This window comes from Watersipora subatra, chromosome 1, assembly GCF_963576615.1.
Source record: "Watersipora subatra chromosome 1, tzWatSuba1.1, whole genome shotgun sequence".
NCBI classification, from domain to species: Eukaryota; Metazoa; Bryozoa; class Gymnolaemata; order Cheilostomatida; family Watersiporidae; genus Watersipora; species Watersipora subatra.
Genome location: NC_088708.1, coordinates 8,121,361 through 8,140,720, shown reverse-complemented (window position 1 = coordinate 8,140,720; position 19,360 = coordinate 8,121,361). Strand labels below are relative to the sequence as shown.

Here is a 19,360-nt window from a genome sequence, read left to right as displayed (position 1 = left end):
CGTGTGTTGCTGGCACGCTCTTGATGGTTGAGTGTAGGATCTGCTCGTTTAGATTAGTTGCAAGCAGAAGCTGTCCAAAAATAACATTATCGTACAATCAATGGCTCTGTGATCTTGGTTAGGCATATTTGAGCACTGACAAGGAAAGCTCGATGACCACAGACATACACGGTTGCAATGAACAGCTGTTGATTCTTCATTAAGAATTCATCCGCCCTTGCAGTTTCCAAATGAGTGTTTACTGACCTGTCACGTTTGGTGGAGAGAGCATTTTAAGGTCAAATGGCCTTGCCACCACCATTGGTCTTACCGGGAACAGAACCCTAACATGTTATTAGCAGGTTGGTATTTTAGACCTGAAATAAATAAGGCTTGAAAGGGAAGTTTGAACCTGTTGGAGTAAAAGCGCTCGTTTTCTAAATTCCCTTTTGCTATGGTTGTGGTTGTAATACGTTTGTAATAGGTTTATAAACATTTTGGTGTTGTTAAGCAAACTGTTCGAGATTCATGCTAGGTTGCTTGATTATTTCGGACTAATTTAATAGGTAGCGACATCAGTTGGTATGTTTTTGTTGATAAATAAAAGGACATGATTGAAACAGAACACAACGGCTGAATTACGACAAAATGGTAATTTAGCTAATTTTGGTATGTTGCTTCATTAACACTGAAGCAGCCTGCCAAAATTTGAGCAGTTAAAAAGGCTATGTTTGGCTGTGTTTAAGATAAAACTAAGAATATGACTATGTCTTGATAAACTTTTGGAAAATGATGGATTACCAGTGTTGGTTCTGAAAAGACTACAATAACCAGTTATAATTTTTATAGTGTCTTCTTTCAAAACCATAAGTCATGCGGTGCACAAGCCATGGGCTACAACACATAGATTTGTGTTACTCAAAACATTTCATTTGTACAGTATATTTCTAGGTTAGTTAAATGGAGTATGCACAGCTATATGCATGGTAGAACTACATTGGTTAGAAAGTGGTTTACTACAAAATTACACGCCATTGCTGAAAGGTTTCGAAGTTGTGCAGTGAGTGTCAATAATGTCAGCCTCTCACTGTTGTCCATTACAGGCAGGACATATTAAAAAAATCATTTCTATTGTACATGTATATCCCTAATTTCTTATAAACCAGCGAATGGCTAAAAACAAAAACTGACCCAGTAAATTCTCATGTTAAAGGTTTACTTGCAACAAAATTTACATGAGAGTTATTTGGTATCAAAAGGTTCATCATGTCTTACTCTGCTGTGTTGTAGGTGCAAAATATGTGGAAATGTGATTACAAGCTCTTACAAGCGCAAAGACGAACAGTTAATTGCGGCCATCACAAAAATGCCGTAGTTTGGATTCTCTTTATTTTGATGACGTTCTCAAACATTGTGGTTATTGTTTTGACATGTGATGTTATCATGTAAAATTAAAGACCAATGAAAGGCTCAATATAAAACGTCTCATAGCACTAGTTTATGACAAACACTGAGTTCTACCGGAAAGCTCGTATCAAATATAGATGCTCACTACTTTACAGTTTCGTTTTAGTCAGCTCTAATCATCTACATGTAGTCGTAATCTGATCATGTGATCCATACTTCCTGCCAAATGGCGCGGACAATTTCTGCGGCATTTTTGACTATCAGGTGACCAACAGGCTCCTCATGTTTATCAGAGAATGATATGCACTCCTTCGAGCTAAGGTTAAATAATTAAACGATTTTTTATGGTAGGTTTTGAGATATTAGTGCTCAAAGTGACAGCATTACAATGATAATGAAATAGACGCGCAAGGACAATAGACCTGGTTTTATTAAATGCGTGAAGTATATTTTTGAAAATATTTCGACGAATGAGGTTGCATGAAAGTGTAAACAGAAGCCACGATGTTCAGCTACATCCCATTTGAGCTGTTTTGGAAAGGGTTTTCAACCTGCGGCGTTTTCGTAATGGCTGCGATTAACTGTTCGTTTTTTAGCTTTTAAGAGCTTGTAATCACATTTCCACATATTTTGCACCTACAACACGACAGAGTAAGACATGGTGAATCTTTTAATACCAAATAACTGTAATGTAAATTTTGTTGCAAGTCAACCTTTAATGAAAATGTTTCCAAAGCAACCAACTGATAATCAGTAGATAATCGCAAGGGCGCCAACGACAAATCTGTGTTATTAAATCCAAAATGTCTCCAAAAACTTGGAATAGTGCCAAGGTTTTGATGTACAACACAGGTTTTTGAAAATAAATGAATTTTCCAGATGGTAATAGAAGCAATTTTGAATGACCTGATAATAACTGTAATGTCTGCCACACAATTGAGTAACTTGGCTGCCGTTGGGTAAAATTACTTATGACTAAATCTCACCAGAAAATTAATTTATCATTAGGCAATTTTAGGTAGTAAAACCAAACATAAGATTCAGGTATTGGTAAGAGGCATAGGAGCACTTTTTTGTGGCCTCTTGATTGGCGCTCCCAAGTACTGACTAAGGGCATAGAGGAATGGATCACTAGAAGTATTCAGTTCTCACGGTAAAGTTTATACACATAGAAATGACCTGCATTCTTATTTTCTATCTCTCTTTAGCAACAAAGCTTATTGTCCTTTTTGTGATCTGGACAAAGATTTGCATACATTTATTTAATGTGTTGCTAGAGCTAGGCCATAATCTAAGCGCGTTCACTCTGTTCCAGTTGGCCAGAATAACGAGCAAATAACCCCTTTCTAGTAGGTAGAAGGTGGCTAGGCAAGGTAAATATTATGTAAATAGTTACCCACTCTCGTTGCTGCCATGTGTGAAGCCACCTAACTTACATGTTAGTCCTGTAGAGAATAGACAGGCTTATCCGCCTGTATTAGTTAATAGACATTCAGTCTGTAAGTTGGACTACAATGCTCGTTGAAACAAACCTGAGCCAGATTATCAGAGTTGGTCAAACTACGACTCACAATCACGTCTGCATATGATTTTTTTGATAGTCAAGGAAAAGTGTGTTTTAATATACAAAACAATTTACAACCAACTTTTTGTAAATTTTCATGAAGCATTACATTTGGCAGGTAAAAGGATCTGGCAGAAATTAAATATAAAATGTAAAATAGCAAAGGATTTTATACAGTAAGTTGATTTAAACTATATCTAGTCAAAGTTAATGTTTGTTATGCCATGTTTTTCTACTACATCCTCTACCTCTAAACCTAAACATTGCCGAGCCTAAACTTGGTCTCCAAGGTCAAATAACAATAAAAACTTCTTTTTTATGGATTAACACCTTATTAATTTAGTTTTTACATATAATTTAACTTAAGTTTTTACATTTACTTTGTTCCTAGTTTTTTATAACTCAAAGTTTTAGTACTACATGTAATTACTTGAAATATTTTGGGTAGAAGTTGGCTCTGGACTGAATGAAACAAATTACAATGTGTTTTTATAAGAATATTTGCTTCAACTCGTGATGATTTCAACATGCGAAATAAATATCAGAATGGATGAATTGTGTATATCCAAGTTGGACTGTAGTTTCTTTCATGGTTAACGCCTTACAGATATAGGAGAGAGTTGTCAGTAGTAGTCTGTATATCCTCATAACCAAACACCTCATTCGGTGGAATCCATCATGATATAATTAAAAGACAGCATCGCCTATTTTGAAACTAAATATATACCTTGTTTTTAATGTCATTGCATCATAGAAGATTTGTTTTATATATGTTAAACCGATGAATCTTATAGACTAAACGCAAAATCAGGAATAATTCAGTTATCATTGACTTGGGATAACAATAGTTTTCCTTCAATATTTTAGGTGTATCAACGCTGATTCTGAATTCTATAAGCTGTTCTACTTTATTTTTAGATGCTAGTATCTATTTTAAAGTGAAACTGTTTTTCAATGATTTGGTGCCATGGAGGCACGAAGAGATAATCCAAATGCCAGGGATAGGATGTTTCACGCGCTGTTTTACAGAGTTGCACTCACTTATGCAAGAACTATTCCGGTTTCAGCCAGACGCTTGTTGGAATTTATGCTGCTTATCAAGGTATTTTTGCTGTGTATTTATCCAACGCAGTCGTATGTCATACAGCATAGCGAACAATGGTGCAGCTAGATACTGATTTTTACTACTTATGAGAATGCTATTCATCAAATGATTTGTTTGGGATAATTAATTACATAAGTTTAATTATAGTATGTTTGAGCAGACGATTATCAGTCACTTTCTTTTGTAAATCTGGTTCCTATCTACCGTTCAGATCATGCAAAGCTTTTGGTCTGTCACCTAAATTTATTAGATTATATTTATGGTAATCTTTAACAAAATGATGTTTTTCATTGCGTGCCAAAAGGAAAAAAAATGAAATAGCAGAAATCAAGAATTATTAGGTGGTTTGAACAGACTTGTTTTGAAAGTTGGTAATCTAGTAGTATTGCGGAGGAGTCGAGATTATGAATTGAAGGTTGTAGTACTTAACAAAAAGCTCATAAACCGAAACACACGATGGTTGATGTTGGCCTAGTATGTTGGTGTCACAAAATAGAAAACGATGTTTGTCATATGTGTTATTTATCTAATATAGATTGCTATTATAGATTATTTATTTTCATTAGATACTTGGCTTTCATCTGATTTCAACATATTACTATATGGCCTATGGGTGTAGAATAAGTGAGCGAATACAGTCGTCATAAACACAGTTTTTTTTGTCAGAAAGTTGAAATCACACTTATAATAGTTGTACTTTTGTACTTTGGATTTCTTATTACAGGCAGTGTCAGTGCTTCTCGTGTTAGTCTATATTCACAGTATGTTTTCTCAACAACCTACAAACTGTTTAAAAGACATTGAACAGGATTGGCCTAAAGATGGCATATTGAGAGTAGAGATTATATACAATGCATCAGAGAATTATACTCTGGAAGAATCGTACAAGAAGGAGTACGGTGTGTTCAATTACCTTCAGCACTTTGTATATGGTGATGAGAAACATAACGATGTCTTTTCTGATTCAAACCTAAACGTATCAGAATCCAATGAGACTTCTCAGCTGAACAATACATGTGAAAATGGGACCGAGGGCAGTCCTCAGGTTAGTAGCTCTCGCTCGCTAGTTATACTGTTTAAGTATGAAGTGTGTCATTTCAATTTGGTACGACTACGACTACGGAATCTTGTATATGCTCTGCAACACTTGCTATGTCACTTAGTTGTCGAGGCAGAGCAACATTGATCTGTCATTTGTTAGCTTTTAAATAAGAAAAATTCGTAGAAAGTCTGACAAATGATAGATTATTAGCTTTAGATCAGAATTTGCTCAAATAAAAAGCGTCATCTATTTAACTAAGGTTAGACTTGCGCTGTCTATTACTTAGTTTGTGACAATGATGTTTACAGGTTCTAGGTTTTTGTCATTAGTTTGTAAGTTGCTGAAGTTTCAAGTATTTGGTTTCAGTCAGTGCTTTGCACACAGGCTATTTATTCTGGCCATTAGCTTATACATAAGTTAGACTAGCTCAGTGATGCGGAAACCTTGGAGGTACTTATTGAGATAGGAATCTGGTCCTCTCATACCTACTTCATTTACTAATCTTACAAATCACCCTCAGGACCAGGCTTACCTGCCAGACACTAATTTTGCAAAATTCCACAAAGCGTGAGCCACTAATAAACTTTGTGAGCCATTTGCATGCCATGGAGCTAGTCTTACTGACAATGTGAGATGTTGCAGGTTTATACAATTTACTTTTCTTTTTATATAATCAAGTAGCATTGCTATTTTTTCAGTTTTCTCCATGCACCAATGACTTGGTCTTTCCATCAAGTTTATGAACAAAAGCGGCTTAAGTTGTCAACAAAACTGTCATATAAACTAAAGAACAGCGCTTACCACTTTTCTTTCCTTACATAAAATGATCCAGCTGCTGTGGTGCATTCGTGTAGGCACGCCACGCGACGCACCACTCAAGAATTGATTGAGTCTGACTCTAGAATTGATTGAGTCCGACTCTAGAATTGATTGAGTCCGACTCTAGAATTGATTGAGTCCGACTCTAGAATTGATTGAGTCCGACTCTAGAATTGATTGAGTCCGACTCTAGAATTGATTGAGTCCGACTCTAGAATTGATTGAGTCCGATGACTCTAGAATTGATTGAGTCCGATGACGCTAGAATTGATTGAGTCCGACTCTAGAATTGATTGAGTCCGACTCTAGAATTGATTGAGTCCGACTCTAGAATTGATTGAGTCCGACTCTAGAATCGATTGAGTCCGACTCTAGAATCGATTGAGTCCGACTCTAGAATCGATTGAGTCCGACTCTAGAATCGATTGAGTCTGACCCTAGAATCGATTGAGTCTGACCCTAGAATCATGGACAACTTATTTCTTTTATGGCAAGGAAGCGGGCAATGTAACAGCGGTAGTTGTTCAAGGCATACCGGTAGTCAAGCGCTTGAGTATGTGTTAGCTACGCGATGTCCCTACTGCATGGTAAGGAACCAACTGGTGTATATGTTTTCAGGGTTTTACTTCAGATGAGGTCTTGGATGAGGGTTCTGAGACTACACAAACAGTATACAATTTTGTAACAAATTCTGCAAGTGAATTAGAAATGCTGTCACAAGCCGGTGAGTCAACTGCTGCCATTCACACTGGTAGGAGCTAATCTAACGATCAGTTGATGCCCTGTAGATGACAGTCAGCTTGCGTATTCCTGACAGTAGTTTGTTCTTTTGTGTCCTGCAGTCTGGCCTGAGGAGAAGTACATTGTAGAATATGCCCTCGAGTATGGCTTCCTTCGCTTGTCACCCAAAACAAGACACCGGTTGAATATTACAGTCCTCCTTAAAGTTTTGGGTAGGTCAGACATTTGTAGCTTGTGTTGTCTATGCTTGATGTCTGTATATTTTTTGGTTACTGCGGTTATTTGTTTATTTTATCACCAAACAATATATCTTTTATAAAGTATCGGTTTTGTAACTAATTTAAAGTAAATAATTTTCATTTGAGTAGTTTGAATAGACCTGAATGATAAAGATAAAATAAAGTTTTTGTCGCCAACTTTTTGCAGCTGGACAAATTTGCTCCCTATTGTTCAGCTTGCCATTGTGTTGGTTTCAGATCCAGATGTGGACGAGTGCTTCGGAGACTGGATGAGCAGATTTATAATGGATGAGTTTTTAGGCTATGATGACGTGCTGATGTCTAGTGTTAAAGCCCTTGCGGAGAAGGACAACAACAAGGGTAAACATGAGTCCAATCAAGGTGTCATATCCTTTATCTTCGAATTATTTGACCATGCTTTTCATTTGTCGTCAGCGCTCCCATCTCAAGGTCAATTTAATGTCGATCAGATGTTAGTTTTTTTTTTGTAGGTTACTTTCGTAACGTCGTCACAAATGAGCACTACAGGTTTGTCAGTATTTGGATGGAGAGATCTTCCTATGTAGCTGCCCTATTCGTCATGATTATATTTGTAAGTCATCAAGCTTGGCATACTGGCAGGTCCAAGTAGTCTCATAACTCTCATAGTTTTTCTATAACATCCTTCGGCAGTTCTCACAACCTCCATGCAATTGAAGAGTTTCCAAAACGAATGAACGGTTTTACTGATTGGCCTCATGTTGTTTGCATTATTGCAGCTGTAAATATTTACAATTTGGTTGTGGTAACCATGGGATGTACTTACAGCATTGCTGCTGAGCAGTTTTACAAAAACTATCAACTATAGATACTAGTTTAAGTCAATATCTTATGCATTACAGATGGTACGAGCCTGCTTGCTTACAGCGAGTTGGTCTATTTTACATTCATGGAAGCAGTTGGTGCATGCATGGTTTAGTTGAGAGACATGCCACACGGAATTGTCTGCAACAGGTTACATCTTATAAATGAGTTGTAGTTGCTATAGAAAAGATCGCCCACAATCTCCTGAGGTGTTGTGATCAAGTTACAGGTCTGACAACTATAATGGCATCTCAGGCAGCTAGTAAATGCACTCACTAAGAATCAGTTAGATTCACTCTTGGCGAAATGTGTAGTGCCTGTAGAAAGTTATTTAATTCAAAAACTGTTTGGATCACTTTGCCAACATATAGAAAATGTCTTATTTTTGTGGACTGGTAAATGGTGCTTTACAAATCAAAAGTTGACTATCAATTCAATAGAATGTATGCATGTATGTAATTATTTCCAAAGTTTATCTAGCTGTGTTTTCGGACTGCTTCAAGACGAACAATCCTTAAATTTTATTGTACCTTAGAAAATACAAGACTTGTAAAAATGGTTATATCCTTCTTCACAGTAAATACTGTTAAAACAATGCCTAAAACACTTTGTTGCTGTGTACTACTTGATGTTACGTTTATACATAACTTATCCCTGCTGCATAAGTTGGATAGTTTTATGAAGGAACATGTAAAAAGACACAATGCCATGGCCAATCTCTGCCTTCCTCCAATAATTTTCGGTTAGTTTTACTCTTAAAAACTGCATTGTGACATTTATAAACAAATTAATTGATTCCTTGCACACACACCGCTATGTTCTGAGACCATTCGGTAACCATCGTTCTGTTGTAAAAGTCCTAACTGTAGAGCCTGATACACCTTGTTTATTTGTAAATTGGCGAATCCATTTAGCATGTATTTCCTGTTCTTTTCAAACAATTGTCTGCATTTCTTGACAGACGCTGTCCATATCCATGCTGTTGAGGTATTCTCATCACCAGATTCTCGTGTTTATCGGTGAGTAACGCGCATCATGACTTGTATTTATTCTGTCACTGAGTTTTTATGTTTTCTAACCAAGGTTGGAAAAAACCACGGTTTTTATGAAAAAATTGAAAAAAACCAGGTTTTTTTGCTTTAAACCAGTTTTTATGGTTTAAACCGGTTTTTATTGTTTTTATAATTTTACCAAGGTTTTTGCAATTTTAAGTCTAATTAACATCACTTACTATAGCTGCATGATTGAGTATTGAACACACATATGTGAAATCATCTGTTAAAGATGGTACTGTGGGAGTTGTTATAGGAAAAAAGAGAGAAAACATATGGAAATTTCAGAATGAGTCTTAAATCAAACATGATCGATGAAATACAGAGCAGAAATCCTATCACATAAAGTGAATATTTTACATACAGCTCTATGTAAAAGTAGGAACTTTAATCCCAGTGATTAGTCGTGTGGTAGTGTAGAACAGAGCATAATGCAGATGCATTGCTAGCGTTTGGAGAAGTGGCAGATGACTCAACTTCTATCACCTGAATATTAGCATCGCTGTCTAAATTGGTGTTTTTAGCTTGACATTTTGCTACGTGAGCTTTAAGCCTATCTGCGTGACCTCGCATTACGACAGCACACCTATTACGTTTTGCCTTAAAACCTTTGCCTTTCAAAACACAACAAACTTGATAAACAGAATTCTAACAATCCAACTACTTTGTCTTGTGCCCAATAAATGAAATATTAGTTTGCAAACTTAAAGCTTTTGCCCAAAAGGATTTTATTGATTTATTTTCTAATTATAAGTAATCCTTTCTCACTGACCAGACTTGAGAAAGTATTCATTCATTATTAGAGACGATGATTGGATTAGTATATTTCACATGGTTTTTATATTTCATCAGTAAAGAGATCATCATATCTTTTGATAAAACCAATTGAAAATGAAATTCACTAATTCATTGCTGTGCTAGGATTTCATGTAGTTTCAACTTGAGCTCTGCCATCAATTTACTGCTGTGTCCTAAATAAACTTCCACAGCTGATAATTACATATAATTGCATTTCTACCGCCCATCAACCACTAGGAGCCAAAAATATTGTTTTTCACAAAAAATAATGAAAAAACCATAAAAATTGGTTTTTTTCGGGCTGGTTTAAACCGGGTTTAAACCATCGGTTTAAACCAAGCCAACCCTGTTTCTAACTTTGACTTAAATGCTCCGCTTCACTTGCAGTTGATTTGCTCAATATGATAGAAACCAACACAACGGTGACATTCCCTGCTGCTCCACTTCTCACCATTATAATGGCTCTCATTGGCATGGAGGCAATAATGTCTGAATTCTTCAACGACACAGTGACAGCCTTCTACATAATAGTGATAGTGTGGATGGCTGACCAATATGATGCTGTCTGCTGTCACACACAAATAAGCAAGCGTCATTGGCTGAGGTAAGTGTGTCATAGTTCAAAGTTATATCATTGCAGTCTCTTTCATAGCGCACATTCTAGAACATTTCGGCCGGTCGGTTGTCGAAGGCCTACAATAAGCTGATCAAACTTTGTGACGTCGTTTATGTTGTTCATAAAGGCAATAGTCATTGCTAAAGATGCTAGTAAACAACTTTGAAAGATTTTTAGAGAATTGCTCTGTAAGAATATATCAAATCACTATTAGTAAATTCATAAATCCCGAATGTGTAAAAACTATGTTTTCAATTTTTTGCTGATTTTGTTCAAACTTCATACGCATATGCTTCTACGCCTTCCGCCAGGTTGCCAAAAATACTTAGTTTTAAAACTCTGTCCGGTTTCTGAGAACCAGCCTTTTAATCTTAAACACTCAGCTGATTGGAAACTCAAATGCTTGTTCATGGATTCTTGTCATGACAGCAGTCTAGTAATTAGCATTGAGAATCTTCACGTATGCCGCGGGCAGATTGAAAATGAAATAAATCTCGAGTAATGCCAGGCTTACTACAATGTATAAGAGTCTCCAGCTTAAAGATGAATTTCCACAAAATTTTAGTTGGTCTTATCAGAAAGTATTGGTATTTGTCTATCATTTGCCATCGATGTTGTCTAACTGTCAGGATGTTTAAGAGCGGTTAAAATCACCAAAACTTGATCGTGGTTGATGCGCTCAAATCAAGGAAAAGTAGTATCTATTGTTCTTCTAATCGTTTTAACTGTGACCAAGTTTTGCTGATTTTGATCTTGAAACATCTTGGCAGTCAGATCACCTCAAACATAAAAAACAATCACAAATGATAGAGAAGTACCGAGACTTTCTGATAAAATCTACCAAAAGTTTTTGTAGATTCATCTTTAATGCTAGTCTTTATATATATATTTAAATTATTTTATTTATAATATTTCTCAAAGTTTGTGTCTGTGAATCGGTCCGTCTAGTTATAGCTATTAAAATCTTGGAATGAAAAGCTCACTGCATGCTGGATTTGAACTAACGGAGATTACAATCACAAGTTTCTAACCACGCATTTAACCACTGAGCTACACAGTCCCCAGAAATCTAGTGCTCTTATCGTATATCCTTTTGTCGATGGCACAAGGTAAATGACATATTAAGTGATATATTGCGCCCACGGTTACGATGCTCATGTTATAAAATATTTTTTACCTGACTCTGTAAACGCGTTGCGCTTTTTCCTCGCCCTACTTGGGCGAATTGGTTTTCTGCCATGCTATATCAACAATAATTTCAACAACTCGAAATTATTCTTTGGCGACTGTTATGCGTTATCTGTTTGCGAATCCGTTTGAGTAACAACGGATTCGCAAACAGATAATTGATAAAATTTTAGTTTAAATTTAATAAAATGCATACTAAAACTTTCTTCAAGTAATGTATGTTTTTAGTAAGCTAAATCCATTTAAGTTAGATTCAACGTTTATGTTACACGTGTGTCTCGAAGGTGAGAGCCTCAGTACATTGTAATATTACATTTTCTTGCAGATCACTACCACAAAATGCACTAAAGTTATTGTAGGTACCTATAGTTACTAAGGCTAACATATTGTTTTGTTACTATTTTTTAATGATGATGATTTTTACCGGGAAGTGATTGCATTAGATAATGACTGAGTTTCTATACCACTCTACGATATTTTCGTCTTGTGATGCCAACACTGAAACGAACTAAAATCATATAATTGTATACCAAATAATTTTTTGCTGTAATTGCAGCAAAATAGATTATATTTAGCCATTACTTGCTAATTATTTCACATCTACATTATAACACCTTTACAGTTTTATTTTTCCTCCTAATTTATTTCAAGCTGCAGCTGTTTGAAAATTTTTCAAAATATTTACAGTTGTTTTATTTTACCTATCAGTTCATTTGAACTGCACAACAACACTTTTCATGGTATGAATTTTAAAGGTTAGAATGATAAATGTTTTATATGTTAAATAAAAATAAGTTTTTTGTCCAAAGATTTTTTATTACCCAGGCAACGCCGGGTATTCTCCTAGTTTAAGTATAGTATTATCTTTTAATACATATGGTTAAAACCAGAACCAGTCAATTAAGACTTGCAAACTTTCTTTTGTCGTACCAACTCTTCAACAGACTGCTCTGAACAGTCTAGTTCAACCGATGCTCGCAAAATTATTAATGGTAAAGACAATGTTCTGAAAACTTTTGTAAATGAGTTGCTGAAGATTCTAAAGGTGGAATAAACACATTCTTTAAATTAATGACAAGCGAGTATTAATCATAGCAGCAAATTTCTGTTTAACAAAATATGTATTGTTAGTGCAGTGGACCCCTGCCATATGACATTAATTCGTTCCAGTTTTGTCATTGTAAGGTGAAAATGTTGTATAGAGGGGTATGCAAATCCATAATAATTATCTAATGCAAACAGCCCTGGTTAAAAGTATCAATATTTTGTATATCGTACTGTACATATTAAAAATTAGTAACAGAATAGTGCTTATATTAACCTTAGTAACTATAATTACCTGCAGTAACTTTAGTGTGTTTGGTGGTTACGATCTGCATATTATTATGATTCTTCTTGCTGTGATTTTGTTATCAATCTTAGGGCCTATGAGAGGGAGAGGGAAAGAGAGCGAGCATCACATCTCTTTCAGGCGGTGTCATTAGGGATTTTGACGAATAGCATATCAGGATCTTTACGACGCTGATGTATTCAGCACACCAACCGCCAAATTTAAATTTCGAGAGAAATTTTTTTGATGCCGTGTGGTGAAAAAAGGTTGTAATGAGGGGACGAAAAAACATTGTGTTCCACATCGTAAGGCAAAAAAACCGTAAAACGGGGATGTCGTATTCTGGGGTGCACTGTATAGCGCTTCAACCGCGAGTGCCTGAACACATGTATCAACTGTTTTTACACAATTATAGTCAGTTTGTATCAAGAATTACACATGTGCACTCTTCTGAATACTCATCAGTCCGGCATGTTGATGGATTTCTAATAAGCCTAATCTAATGAGTCCAATCTATCTTAGTAGATTACTAATTAGCCTTTTATACAAATATATTACATTCTTAGCAGTGTAGTCCAGTCAGCTTGTGCTATGGTTGCTGCCAGTGGTAAGGAAACTGATTGGTCGCTGTAAAACTGGTAAACTAGTTGTGTTTTTCGTTCATTTCGTGATTTCGGTCAGAACTAACTATAAAATCGTCACGTGTGGCCATACCTTTATGGTCTCTAAAAGCTTTAAACTGCTATGCTGTCAGTAAAGATGACACTATAATGTATAATGGTGCTCGGTCAATTGGAGGTGATGGTTATTGTACGTACTTACATGCATATAACAACCATAAGAAAGCAGTTGTAGGCTAGAATACTCGATCTGCAAACAACTGGTAGGGGTTTGATTTCAAAAAGAGGCTGCTGCTTGTGACAGGTATGTCAGCCAACCTTAAATTTCTCTCTCCGACTGGGCATGTCTCCAGTCGTGGAGGTTCTCTTGCACCTTGACTCAAACATGTCCAGCTAAGATCACAGAGCCATTGTTTGTACAACAACACTCTTAAAAACCCCGCACAGCGTCTGCTCGCAATAAGCTACGCAAACATCATACTCATTCTGCGAGGGATTGCTCAAACATCAATCATAAATTGTTGCTCTGAGTCATAAATTGCAGTCATTATGAGGATATTTAAAGTAAATTTTAGGTGAGGATAATAATGTATGTGTAGATTCCATGCACAGAATTTCAGTCTAAACACTTGGTGTGCCACGCACCACTATGTATGGCACGCCTTGATGCATGACATACATGTATATTATATAATAGCGCTTGACAGTATGATGCGTTGTATGAGTTGAGTTGATGCGCTGAGTTGTATGACATTTGTCTGATAAATGTTCATCTATGTCTGTGTGAATCAATTTTAGATTCTTCTACCTTTACCACTTTGCTTTCTACGCATACCACTACCGATTTAATGGCCAGTACAGCTTCCTTGCATTGGTCATTTCTTGGCTCTTCATACAGGTATATCATTATTTTGTACTCGCGTACTCTTCAGATCTCTTAAAATACTGTAAAAAAGGTGCAGGCATTATTTGCTCTTTTTTATTATAGGTCAACAATAACGGCAGCATTCTTAGATGAGTAATAGGACCTATAGCATCTGTGTGTATGCATGTACTAGCCTTACTTCTAGCATCAAACTTACAGTTATGCATTTATATTACAACCCTTGTTCGGCTGACAATGTACAGCCGAACCTGTTCTGATGTTTGCTTCATCTTTGTTATATGTTGGCCAAATATTCTTGTAAGAATGATTGTTTCCTGTTTAATTCATTCTAGAACCCAAAAACAATGATTAATGTATATACTTCACATTATTGTGTGTAACAGTAAAGCAAATGTATTTTACATGTCTATGTAAAATACATTTGCTTTTTCAATTTCATTTGCATAAATTTAATATTTCCAGAAATTTGGGGCATTGTACGATGGAAGTTACATCGTATGTTAAGACAAATATTTGTACGAATTCTGTGTTTTACGTCTAAGAATTGGTAAGGAGGCCAGGCTAACTGTACGCGCTGTTAATATTCATCTTCAGAATAAGTAGCAAGTTTATCACACACTCACATCTTTACAATGGCTAATATAATAGTATGTTTGTGCTTTCTAACAATATCTCTTACCGGCAATCATCTGCAATATAAATTTCTCTCTACTGGAAATAATTTGTTCAATACGCCATTAATCCTCTGACTGGTTTTCAAGGGCTAAATAAATTGAATTCACAGGAGTCCCACGAATAGCTCAATTGCATGCCACTAGATTTGGTTGCAAGGTTGGTAATTTGGTAGATTGGTTCGACTTACAGTCATGAGCATCACTGGTGTTGTGTTGCCTCTGCTGCCGCCACTTTCAGGCCTTATATTGCTCCAATCGAATGATGTCGAACAAGCTTGTCAACCATAGGCAGCAAAGCTAGTATATTTTATGTAACTAGGTGCACTTTTGCCGCAATACACAATTTTATTTTAATTGCAAGTCTTACTTTCAGCAAATCGCAATTGCCATTTGCCATATTAATAAAGGCCTGGGCTATGCGCGATTAAAATGAATGGTTGATGAGAGCACAGGCTGTGTTATTGTGTAGCTTGGCATATCGTCAATTGTAGCATTCGATGGTCTATTTCTTCCATCACTATGAGTTGCCTGCGGTCGTGCAGATGAGTACAGTACACCACATTGCTGCTACTGTTAATATACATGAGCATCAACAAGCCCCGGAGAGGAGGCCTAATCAGCAAGACCGATCAACATCGACCTCTCGTGTAGAAGTTACCACTACACCCGTACAGGCGTCAAGTACACAGGTATGTGCATTTGGTGGACAGGCTGAACTGTGAATCATTTCTCATCTTGCAGGTAAATATTCTGGCTGTTGTGCAAGGGTAGCTTATTCTTACTTTAACTGTCCTGCAAGGGCATATTCTAGATACGTCTTTTTTATTCACAAAGTCTCCATGAGGCGGAAAGGAAATATATGGAAGTGCGCCCTACGTGAACTTTACTTGAAAGTTATGTCGCGTTCAGCTTTCAACGGCCTTTTTTTCACAATTGTTAAAAGAATTGCTGTAGTTTTAGCGGTGATATGGGTACAAAATGCGACACGAGCATTGGGTCGTAGTGGCCTCATTGGCAGCGGGGCAGTGTAGGCCTTCAGGAGAGGGAAAGCAGCAGGAAAGCAGGGAAAGTAGATCCGACCTTCAATATTAAATGTTTTTAAGCTAGGATAACTGAAATTCTTTTACAGGCTTACCTCTGGTCATAAGAACGATTACCCTGTCGATTGTGTATCATTTGAATCAGTGTATAGAAGATAACTCCGAATTTGAGAATACACACAGGTATCAATTACGGACTTGCGTTTATTGACCTAGGTGTATCGATGTACCAAAGTGATTAAGTTAGGTCTGTCGATGTACCGAGGTGATTGGCCAAGGTATGTCGATGTACTGAGGTGATTAACATAGGTTTGTCGATGTACCGAGGTGATCAACCTAGTGATGTTGATGTACTGAGGTGATTAACCTAGGTGTGTCGATGTACTGAGGTGATTAACCTAGGTTTGTCGATGTACCGAGGTGATCAACCTAGTGATGTCGATGTACTGAGGTGATTAACTTAAGTGTGTCGATGTACTGAGGTGATTAACCTAGGTGTTTCGATGTTCTGAGATGATTAACCTAGGTGTGTTCGATGTTCTGAGATGATTAACCTAGGTGTGTCCATGGAGTGTCTATGAATTTTGCTGATGTAAAATACAGAGATTGTTTAATAAAAATCTATTTATAGACTAGACTAGGTTGAGGAATGTACTGTACTACTGTATCTGTAGCACCTCGTATCTTAGCCTTGTTTACTCAAAGTCTCTGTACTGTATACTATAAATAACAAAGTGTAGAAATAAATATTTTTATTAGAATAAAACACAGTCAAAGCACATGAAAAAAACCATATTTTTATTAATTTTAACATGAATGTTAAAGCAGCAAAGGCTAGCCTACACTTATGTTATGATCTAAAATAATTCTTATGAAACGGCAAAATAATGTGCTTTAGCAAAGATCATGTGAAAAGAAAAGCTTAGCAGAAACATTTGTTTTTTATATTTCCACCAATTGTAACATGAAATTTTATTTTCAAGTACAGTAAGATACGGTCGAAAATCAAATTTCTGGTTAAAGTCAGTGGCGTAAAAATCTTGAATTTGCTGGTCAAAAATTCAATTTTGTCGAGAACAGAATCTTTAAAAGCCAAGGTATGACTGTATCAGAATAAGTTTGATAAAACGAAACCAGAATTTAGCACAAACAAGTTAGTTAATATACAATTTCTCTATTAAAAGATGATGACAGGCATGCGGTAGCTTACATCTACGTATCCCCATCTGAAGAATCTGCAAAGGGACAGTGCATCTGTAATTACCCATATGACAACATTTGTTTTCTTGACCGACATTCGGGTCATAATCAGAGCTAGTTGAAAGCCTTAGATCCCAGAAAGCTACTAACAATAATGGTAGCCAAATCGTTGAGCTTTTAATTAGCCCAGAGTAGATAGTGTGCTACCTGATGATAATGGCAATTCTGCATTTGCCATTACCCTGCGTTACTGCGTCCATGCAGCAAGCAGAGCTGTCAACTCTCCCGGATTTTGCGGGACCCTCCTGGAATTGAGATTACCCTCCCGCAAAAATAAAACCTCCCGGATTTATGTTTTGTGCTCTAGAACACAGGTGTCAATCACATGGCTCGTGGGCCGCATGTGGCCCACCACGTCATTTTATGTGGCCCGCGAGAGCTCAACTCGTTCGCACTCGACGAAGTTAACACCCGTATTTATAACGTTGCTAGGCACCCAACGTGAGTTATCTTGCCTCTGAATTTTATCTATTCCTTGTATCATTATTTTCAAATTACAGAAGAATATTTTTGATTAGTTGAAAAAAAATTCTGGCTAATCAAACAAACATACAAATATGCGTCAATGATGTCTATGACAAAAGTTTAAACTAAAATACTACATCTTTTTTGACATCTAGCTAAACCGGAAATCATCGCGGTCACTTTAAATTTTTCGCTTTCAATTTTTTTTCAACTCCAGAAGTAAATATGCTGATTCAGAAAGGGTAAGACAGTGAAAAACTACATAAATCTAATCAAAACATTGTTTTTAATGTTTCAAAGTTCATATTAACTTTTAATTTTGTCAATTTGAAGCGTTATGCTCGAATGAAAATGCACTTTTTAGGCTGTCAGCCGTAGTCAGACTAAAGCTGTCATTCAATCTCGATAGGATCATATTGATTCTTAGAGCTGCCTATGAAGTCTGAGAAGTCAAGAACAGAGTTACTGAACATATTTTTATTATTTGAAACATGTTTATGACAGGTTATTTGAGTTATATGGGCATGTAGGTTTGCTATGCTTTGGTTTGGAGATCATTTTATAGGAGACTACTTGTCTCCTACACCATTCAGCATTGTACTTGGTGATAATTCTACCTCATGTTAGCTGTGGCCAACCCCTTTACCAGCTTTCATTCACATTATATTTTTAATAAGTGTTGTTAAAGACAATCTTAATAAACAGTTTTGTGTTTAGAAAACTGGTTTACAATGTCAAATTTGCTGTTAGAACATGAGCCCCATCGGGAGCCAAGTGTGCTAGATTTGCACCATTTTGACTAGTTATACTATAAAATTTCCCAGGGGAGAACCCCCCGGACCCCCCCCCACTGAGAAGGCGCTCCCCGCAGTACCATTTTCAAACAGGTAGATACAGCCCTGTCCTCATTGCATCAAGCACTAAGGGTAGTTAGGATGTGAGTTGAGCATAATTTTAGAGCTGAAATCCAACGTTAACCTGCTTAGGTCCCCATTTAACCAATTGTCCGCTGGTGCGAGGCTTTAGACCCTAATTTCTCCCTCATTTGCATAGCACCAGGTTGACAGGTCTGGCAGCAAGTGAGCTGAACAATTATAAATTGTTTGATGAGGAAGCTTGTGAAGGAAAATTGTCTTGCAACCATTTAAAAAAAAATATAAACTGTGACTACCATACCACCTTTAAATGTTGCTGCAATTGTTGCTAATTGTCAAATGATTTCTGTAGGCAGAGGCGGGCTCGGAAGGCAGCTCTGGAGAGGCGACAGAGTACACACCCAGCACTGAATTAAGTGCTGATGCTGATACAGACAGCATGCTGGAGGACTTGGGTGTTGCTAGCAACTCTCTCGCTACTTCATTTAGGGAGCCACATTCAACTTCGCAATCGTGACATAGGCTGCATCAAATGTCTTGATCAAGGTCGGCTTTATCAGGCAGCAAACCTTGTCACTAGTCATTAGAAGGTGTTCAATTCTCCACTCCCTTTCCTGCTTGTATGCCTTGTATGCCTAGTCGATATTCTTGGCTATTGAAATGGTGATCAGATTGTCTGTGGTTATGGAACACTTGCCAGCCAATATTCTGGGTGTTCCGTTGAATGCTATTTATGCTGATGGCTGTCATAGATTATTTAACTGGTTATTTTTAGTGAAAAATCACTGTATTTTAAATATCACACCCATCAGCGCCC

General features: G+C 36.7%; 1 protein-coding gene across 1 annotated transcript; it reads left to right on the top strand.

Annotated features, from left to right (window-relative positions):
- The first annotated feature begins 3,822 nt into the window (after positions 1-3,822).
- LOC137385772 (membralin-like) lies at positions 3,823-19,240 on the top strand. Its single transcript, XM_068072324.1, has 11 exons — positions 3,823-4,052; positions 4,780-5,100; positions 6,535-6,640; positions 6,759-6,869; positions 7,134-7,256; positions 7,388-7,488; positions 8,701-8,758; positions 9,977-10,193; positions 14,142-14,241; positions 15,395-15,592; positions 18,896-19,240. Exons 1-11 carry the CDS (start codon positions 3,918-3,920, stop codon positions 19,058-19,060), a joined length of 1,635 nt encoding a protein of 544 aa, XP_067928425.1. The 5' UTR covers positions 3,823-3,917; the 3' UTR covers positions 19,061-19,240.
- Positions 19,241-19,360: the final 120 nt, after the last annotated feature.